This window comes from Chinchilla lanigera, unplaced genomic scaffold (assembly GCF_000276665.1).
Source record: "Chinchilla lanigera isolate Chin_1 unplaced genomic scaffold, ChiLan1.0 scaffold00094, whole genome shotgun sequence".
Taxonomy (NCBI): Eukaryota; Metazoa; Chordata; class Mammalia; order Rodentia; family Chinchillidae; genus Chinchilla; species Chinchilla lanigera.
In genome coordinates, this window is record NW_004955495.1 from 3,215,930 (window position 1) to 3,223,560 (window position 7,631).

A 7,631-nucleotide genomic window follows, 5' to 3' on the forward strand; every position below is an offset into this window, starting at 1 on the left:
CGGCCCAGGTGTGGACGAGCAGAGCGAGAGCAGCGAGGAGAGTGGGGAGGAGAAGCCGGCCGCCGCGGCTGAGGAGGACAAGGAGGAGGAGGAGGAGAAGAAGGCCGCCGCCCCGCAGGAGAAGAAGCGCCGGAAAGGTGGGCCGCCGGTGGGTGATGGAGCCGAGGGCGGGCGCAGGTGTCCCCTCTGCGCCGCTGTCCTGACCCGAAGCCCTCGGTCCCCGCAGACAGCAGCGACGAGTCCGACAGCTCCGAGGAGAGCGACATCGACAGCGAGGCCTCCTCTGCCCTCTTCATGGCGGTGAGGCGTGGCCTAGGCGCAGGGCGGTGTGGGGGGCTGGCAGGTGGGGCCCGGCTCCAGACTCACCCCCAGTCCCGCCTCTGCAGAAGAAGAAGACGCCGCCCAAGCGGGAGCGGAAGCCCTCGGGAGGCAGCTCACGGGGAAACAGCCGCCCCAGCTCCCCCAGCGGGGAGGGCGGCAGCACCTCCTCCACCCTGCGGGCTGCTGCCAGCAAACTGGAGCAAGGTGAGCCCGGGCCCCTGTCCTCCTGAGCCCTTTGTGCCGGTGATCCTGCCCGCGCCTGCCCAAAGGCCCCACCTGCCACCCGAGCCAGGCACAGTGGCACACACTTCTCATCCCAGTGTTCTGGGAGGCTGAGGCAGGAGGATCTAAGTTCGAGCCTAGACTGGGCAACTTAATGAGATCCTGCCTCAAAATTTAAAAAATAAAGAAAAAAGCTGGGGACATAGCTCAGTGCAAAGGCCCAGGGTTGGATCTGCAGTACAGAAGCAAAAGGAAGAGACTCAGCCCTGAGCCTCCCCAACAGGGAAGCGGACAAGCGAGACGCCAGCAGCCAAGCGGCTGCGGCTGGACGCGGGGCCCCAGAGCCTTTCCGGGAAGTCAACCCCACAGCCGCCTTCCGGAAAGTCCACACCCAGCGGCGGGTAAGTCCGCGGGACGGCGGCGGGGTGGGGGTGAGGGGGCCAGCACCCCAGGGGCCGTGGGTGACCTCTGCCCCACGCCCCTCAGTGACGTGCAGGTGACCGAGGACGCCGTGCGGCGCTACCTGACCCGGAAGCCCATGACTACCAAGGACCTGCTGAAGAAGTTCCAGACCAAGAAGACGGGGCTGAGCAGCGAGCAGACGGTGAACGTGCTGGCCCAGATCCTGAAGCGCCTCAACCCTGAGCGGAAGATGGTCAACGACAAGATGCACTTCTCCCTCAAGGAGTGAGGCCCCGGCCCCCGATAGACAACCGCGCACCCACGCCGCCTGGCTCCGTGTTCCTCGCCGCCTCTGCCCTCAGCCCCCCTTCTCCCCATTCTGTCGTTCATTTGCCTCGGGGCCGGGTGCCTGGGAGGCCCCCTCTGCTCTGTCCCCTTGCGGAGTCCCCGCCAGGTAAGGGATGCCGCACCGACGCCCTGCTCCCCTCGGCCGGGAGCCCAGGACTATCTACCGCATAACCGCTTATAAACTTAGTTTCAGCAACTCCGTTATCATTTGCCCAAAGTTATCCTTGCGTCTGTTTCAGATTGATTGTCTGGCTAGTGTTTTCTCCTTTACATTTTTTATCCTTTTATTTTGGTACCTAGAATCAAACTTAGGACCTTGCACTCGCCAGTCAGGGGCTTGTGCTGCTGAGCTACGTCCCCAGCCCCATTTTTTCTTTTTGAGACAAGGTCTCCCTGTGTAGCCCAGGCTGGCTTTGAGCTTGCTGTCCTGCTGCCTCAGCCTCCCAGAGTGCTGGGATTATAGGCATTCACATCCTGACTGGCTCCCTTTCACATTTTTGCATTTACTTTGAGCATGCTTATCGTACAGTCTGTTAGACACGTCTAGAATCAAGCTTACCAGCATCCTGCCATGCCCGCCGCTGCCCCACCCCGTAGGTGATTTCCTGGCTTCGGTATTCGGGGTGGGTGCTCGGCAGACTCCCAGCTGTCTGCTTTGCTGATAAGTCCTCCAGACGGTATCCCTTTGGCTCTGCCAGCCACCTGCACCCGTCTCCCTGTTTCTTAGCTCGGGGGCTCTGTCCCCATACAGCTGCCAGAGCCCATAGCCTCGGTGCTGGCATTGGCTCGTGGGCCCCATTTTGTGTCCCCCAGAGATGTCGCTAGGGTTCTGCTCACCCCTGGCCAAGCTGACGATCCCTTTATCAACATCTCGAGGCGTTCTTGAGAAAGGCTGTTTCAAGGTCCTGGGTGGTAACGTGGCCAGGAATGGAACTGGGCGTCAGCACCCCTTTGAACCTGGGCCCCAAGCACTGGGGCCAAAGGCAGGATGTGGAGCTTCCATCCTGCCACGGCTGGAAATTATGGTGGGAAACTTCCCCACCCAGTGCCACGCGCTGGCTGAGCGGGATGCCTGGGATGTCAGGCTAATTCCGAGGAGTGTCCCTGCCCGGCCTCTTTGGGGGCTGGAGAGCAGCTCGCACTCCTGGCCACCAGAGCTGAGCCCTGCTGTCCCTGCCACGTGGACCTCAGTCTAGGTCTCTGCACCAGGAAGATGGGCAGCGTAGCCAAGAGTTAGGAGCAGGTTCTTGCATTTGGGGGGGACCTGGGTTCAAAACCCAGGTCTGTTAGCCTACTTTGTTGTCTCTTTGAGACAGGGTCTCAGGGCGGGAATATAGCACAATGGTATAAGCGCCTGCCTGGCAAGCGCAAGGTCTTGAGTTTGATAACCGGTACCAAAAAAAACAAAAACAACCAAAAAAACAACTCTCGCAGATGGTCTTGCTATGCAGTTCAGGCTGGCCTTGAGCTCACTTTGTAGCCCAGGCTGGTCTCAAACTTGCAATGATCCTCCTGCCTCAGCCTCCCGAGTGCTGGGATTGCAGGCATGCGCCACCACACCCGGCTTTCAGAGTAATCTGAGTAAGTACCAGAACAAGCGCCACCAAAACATCCCCTGGAGTTCATGGTCTTCCAGGACAGAAAGCCAGTGACCACCCTGGTGCTGGCTACTTGGTACTCTCGGGTGAAGCTCCTTGGGACACATTACCTCTTGTGCACACAGGGTCAGACACCTGCTGAGACACACAGCAAACGAGCTCTTTGTATTCCTTGGCCTCAGAAGCTTTCAGGCCCAGTGCAGGGGTGCACACCTGGGATCCTAGCGACTCAGGAGGCCAAGACAGGAGGATCTTGAGTTGGAGACCAGTCTGGGCAACTTACTTAGCAACATGCTGTCTCAAAACAAAAGGGTTGGGGAGCGGCTTCGTGGTAGTGTTTGCCTGTTGTGTATTACCCCTAGTATTACAAAAACACACTTTTGCCAGGCTGGTGACTCATGCCTTTAATCACAGCACTCCCGACGCTGAGGCAGGAGCATTGTCCCAAGTTTGAGGCCAGCCTGAACTATGTAACAACTCTGTCTCAAAAAAAAAAAAACAACAAACCATATACACATACACACAAATCCAGTTTGTAACCCCAGCTACCTGAGAAGCTGAGGGAAGACAGCAGGTCTGAGGCTGGTCTGAGTAACAGGAAGACCTTGTCTCAATAACAAGACGGGGCTGGAGCTTCCCACGCATGCACAAGGCTCTGGGTTCCATCCCCAGCACTGAAATAAGCAAAGCTGTGGTCAGCTTTTCAGTGCAGGGACTGCACTAAACCCTTGGTGCTCTCCAAGTCATACCAGGCCACAATCGCACCTTGCCTCAACCTGCCCTGGCCCCATCTGCGCATGATGGGTCTCAGCCTCCCCTCGGCCCTGATGCTCTCGGACCCCAGGATGAAGCCCCAGCCGAGGGGTCCTGGGCTGACACTCCAGAGAGTCCCTGGCCCCGTGTCCCCAGGCCTGGCTGTCCCCCAGCCTCTCCCGCTTCCTGTTTTGATGCTGGCTCAGCCAGGCCCGGAGACGGGCATGATGGTTTAATCCCCGCTACCTCAGCACCTGCCAAGCTGCTCTTCCCAGCGTCTGCCCCACCCGGCACCCACGGGGGCCCTGGGTCCCTGCTCCTGCCTTCATGGGTTGGGACCCTTCCAGACAGCAGGTGGGGTGGGGACACAGGTCATCCACCCAGGCTTGGCTCTGGCTGCCTGCATGACTCGTAAATCAGGGGGCGTCAGAAACGGGTCTGTGGAATGTCTGGCCTGGGCGTGGTGGGATGAGCCCTTAACTCTTAAGGATGGGGTGTGAGGCAGGAGGAGACCATCCTCGGGCCTGAGAACCGGGGGACACACTCCATGGGGACACGCTGTCCTGCCGGTGGGACCAGCAGTGAAGAGGTCAGTGCCCCCGCCCCCACAGGCAGGGGATAAATTCAGAGCCGGGCTCCCTCAGCCTCAGGACCCGCTTGTCACCATGGCCACAGGGAGAGTCCTGCTGGCTTTGCTGCTGCTCCTGTCACTGCGGCTGGGCCTCGGCTGGGGCCCTGGGGCCCGAGATGCTCTGGTGGCGGAGGGAGAGTTCTTGCCCGAGCAGAAAGCCGAGGCTGGAGGGACCGGGAGGCCAGCGCTGGGTAAGGGCCCCAGGAAAGCCCAAGCAACCTCCAACTCCCTCCTGCCGGGCCCCGCCTTTGTCAGCGTCCTTTTTCTCTCCAGGGGCCCGAGACTCCCATGGCCGCCTGCGCAGAGCCCCTGGCAGCCCGTGCCAGCTGTGGAGCCTGACGCTGCCCGTGGCGGAGCTGGGCCTGGGCTACGCCTCAGAGGAGAAGGTCACCTTCCGCTACTGCGCCGGCAGCTGTCCCCGCGGCGCCCGTACCCAGCACGGCCTGACGCTGGCCCGACTGCGGGGCCGGGGCCAGGCCCACGGTGGACCCTGCTGCCGGCCCACCCGCTACGCTGACGTGGCCTTCCTGGACGAGCGTCACCGCTGGCAGCGGCTGCCCCAGCTCTCGGCTGCTGCCTGTGGCTGCGGCGGCTGAGTGCGCAGGCCGGTGCCCTGCAGCCCCAGGCACCAAGCAGCTACAGCGCTTGCAGGGCTCGGCGGCTTCTTTCCGGGAGCCCAGGCGCAGGAGGCCAAGGCGGGGAGGTGGGCCGGCGCAATAAAGAACTGCTTTCCTGGCCCTCTGACTGTGCTGCCCCTGGGGCTCCCCTCCAGCAGGCCGGACAGCTGGCTTGTCTGTTCAGCTTTATTCACAGATCCGGTGTCTGGGAGAGGCTGGAGGTCAGCAGGCTGGGGGTAGCCGTCCTGGCCCCACCCCCTCGGGGACAGAGCGGCAGATCACAGAGATGCGTCGACCCCGGGGAACCCGACGCTCCCCAAAAAATGATTCTTCGTCTCGGAGAATCTCATGGGAGAAATCGTAACGGGCCGAGTCCCTGCAGATAAAAAGACAGGCTCTGAGGGGGAGGGCCGGGAGCAGCGCCGCTCCAGGCAGATCGCGTCCCAGTCCCTCCGCCCCCACGCCTGCCTGGGTGTGGTGCGGGTGGTGAGGGCCAAACGAGAGGGGGCCCAAGTGCCAGCGGGTGTCCTGCACATGCCGGGGTGGCAGTGTCCTGAGCTCCGCTGTACCTTAGTATATAGAGGGAGCCAGGCTCCAGCAGGAGTTCCAGCCACTGCCCTGGCTCCTGGGTGTGCACCAGCCGCATTACACTTGGAGACAGGAGGGACAGGCCGGCGATGGTGGCTCCACAGAACTGGAAGAGGGCCGCAGTGCTGGGTCAGGCTCCAGCCCACTCTGCCCACACCCGGCTGGGAGCTCCGGGGCAACAGCTTCTGCTCACCTTGACGCTGTCCACGTGGGGCTTGATGTAGCCCCGAGGCTCCAGGTCTAGCACGTGGATTGGAGACAGCAGAGTTTCCCCAGGGCCAAAGGCGGCCACTTGTACGCGCTGCAGGATGGCCCGGCTGGCCTCTGACCAGCGGGACTTCTCTGTCTCCCGAAAGCCGTGGATGGCCTGCACGGAGAGGGCCGGTCAAGCTGGGGGAAACGGAAACTGCAGCACGGAGGGCAGGGTTTCCCAGCATGCCCCTGCTCTCAACTCACAATGCCACCTCTAACCCAGCCCCGCCACGACTCTGACCCTGGCCAGGTCTCAGATCCACACTGAGACCCCTACCCAGCCCCCACGAGGTCTGAACTCAGGCTCCAGTTCCCATCCCCAATGCTGGTCCCTCCCCAATACTCACTCGTCTCAGCCTCTGCCCTTAACTGATCCCACCCACGACCCCAGGCTGCAAGCAACCGCTGCCATCTCGTTCCACACCCGTGTCTGTTCCTAAACTTGGTCCCCAAACACTCCTGGACTCCCGATCCTGCTCCGGTTATATACGGCCCAGGCCTCATACCAAAGCGCTGTCTGCCCGCATCCCCCAGAAGGACTCCCTTTCTCGGGACACATTCCCAGCCCCGCCCCTCACAGCCCCGCCCCTCACAGCCCCGCCCCTCACAGCCCCGCCCCTCACAGCCCCGCCCACACGCCCAGGTTACGACACCGCCCGAGGCCCCGGCCCCGCCCCCACAACCCCGCCCACACGCCCAGGTTCCGACACCGCCCGAGCAAGGCCCCGCCCAGGCCCCGCCCCACGGCCTCACCGCGTCCCAGTGATCATATTCGTAGCGGCGACGTCGAAGCACCGGTTCCAGCTCGCGGCTCAGCGTCTCCTCCTCGTCCTTGCTCAGGAAGCCGGGACGCACCACGGCCGCGTCCTTCAGGCGGCTCAGCAACGCGGAGCCCGAGCCCCGCACCCAGCCCGACCCTGGCAGCGTCCGCAGAGCCAGCCTCCCACTCCCGGCCATAACCCCGAGGCCGGGTCGTGAAAGAGGACCGGGTCAGGGCCACGTCAGTTATTGGCTAAGGCCTCGCCGGGTCCCTCCAGCGATTGGCTTCACTTAGAGTCCCGCCTATCGCTCAAAGCTATTGGTCGTTGATCGGCTCGCTCTCTCGAGCTATTGGCTCCCCCTGAGCCCGCCACCGCTCCCGAACTATTGGGCTTCAGCAACCACAGCAGCTCAGATTATTGGCTGTACCGCAAATCCATCTGCAGTCCGACCCTAGCCCCGCCCTTTTATCAGCAGTGGGAATAGGTCCAGTTCAGCTAGGTGAAGACCTGGTATAGGGGTAAGGGAAGGGTAGGTCCGAGGTCAGCGGTCATAGGAGGATTTGGGCCAAGGTTGTGGAATTGGCTAGCGTTACAGATGAAGCAAACGGTCAGGGTGCGATCGACGGCATCAAGGCCATGATTATGGGGTGTCACCAAGTTTGAAGAATTAGGGTTAAGATGAAAGGTCAATGCCAGGCAGGCCAGGTTTGGCAGCACACGCTTGTCATCCCAGCACGGGATGGCTGAGGCAGGAGGATCGCTGTGAGTTTGAGAACAGCGTGGGCTACATAGTTTAAGGCCAGCCTGAACTACATGATGAGACACTGTCTCAAAAAACAAAACAAAATCAATGCGAGGCATCATCCATTTCCTCTTCTCAGCAAGTACAGTACTGGGTTTTGTTGTTTTGTAAAGTCATTTACTTATTTTTTAGCACGAAGATTGAACCCTGGGCCTCGCACATGCTAGGCACGCCCTGTACCCTTGTGCCCCTCCCTTCCCTGCTCCTGTTATTTTGAGGCTGTCTAGAAAAATTGCCCGGGTGGCCTTGAATTTGTCAATCCCCAAGTGCTGGGATCACCGGTGTGCGCCTGCACACCGGGCTTACATGACCACTCCTTCACAGGCTTCTCTATTA

General features: G+C 61.3%; 3 protein-coding genes across 3 annotated transcripts in view; 2 read left to right on the plus strand and 1 right to left on the minus strand.

Moving 5' to 3' along the window:
- Gtf2f1 (general transcription factor IIF, polypeptide 1, 74kDa) overlaps positions 1–1,531 on the plus strand; it is a 9,127-nt gene extending 7,596 nt beyond the window's left edge. The window contains 5 exon segments of the mRNA XM_013505309.1: positions 1–137; positions 227–300; positions 387–525; positions 827–944; positions 1,030–1,531. The exon segment at positions 1–137 is cut by the window's left edge and continues 3 nt beyond it. Of these exon segments, the coding sequence (XP_013360763.1) occupies positions 1–137; positions 227–300; positions 387–525; positions 827–944; positions 1,030–1,234 (673 nt within the window). The 3' untranslated portion in view covers positions 1,235–1,531.
- A 1,259-nt stretch (positions 1,532–2,790) lies between these two features.
- Pspn (persephin) lies at positions 2,791–5,012 on the plus strand. The gene is made up of 2 exons (XM_005405723.2): positions 2,791–4,466; positions 4,549–5,012. Exons 1-2 carry the CDS (start codon positions 4,310–4,312, stop codon positions 4,869–4,871), a joined length of 480 nt encoding a protein of 159 aa, XP_005405780.1. The 5' UTR covers positions 2,791–4,309; the 3' UTR covers positions 4,872–5,012.
- Positions 5,013–5,064: 52 nt separating this feature from the next.
- Positions 5,065–6,746, minus strand: Alkbh7 (alkB homolog 7). The gene is made up of 4 exons (XM_005405724.1): positions 6,486–6,746; positions 5,674–5,847; positions 5,462–5,586; positions 5,065–5,268 (listed from the first exon to the last, which is right to left on the minus strand). Exons 1-4 carry the CDS (start codon positions 6,687–6,689, stop codon positions 5,115–5,117), a joined length of 657 nt encoding a protein of 218 aa, XP_005405781.1. The 5' UTR covers positions 6,690–6,746; the 3' UTR covers positions 5,065–5,114.
- Between the last annotated feature and the right edge of the window lie 885 nt (positions 6,747–7,631).

Excerpts from the sequence above, each read along its gene's own strand:
- Alkbh7 (XM_005405724.1), bottom strand. The coding sequence starts at position 6,689 with ATGGCCGGGAGTGGGAGGCTGGCTCTGCGGACGCTGCCAGGGTCGGGC. Across the intron at positions 5,587-5,673 it reads CCCACGTGGACAGCGTCAAG|TTCTGTGGAGCCACCATCGC; the intron begins GTGAGCAGAAGC and ends GCCCTCTTCCAG. Across the intron at positions 5,269-5,461 it reads GGCTCCCTCTATATACTAAG|GGACTCGGCCCGTTACGATT; the intron begins GTACAGCGGAGC and ends TTTTATCTGCAG.
- Pspn (XM_005405723.2), top strand. The coding sequence starts at position 4,310 with ATGGCCACAGGGAGAGTCCTGCTGGCTTTGCTGCTGCTCCTGTCACTG. Across the intron at positions 4,467-4,548 it reads GACCGGGAGGCCAGCGCTGG|GGGCCCGAGACTCCCATGGC; the intron begins GTAAGGGCCCCA and ends TTTTCTCTCCAG.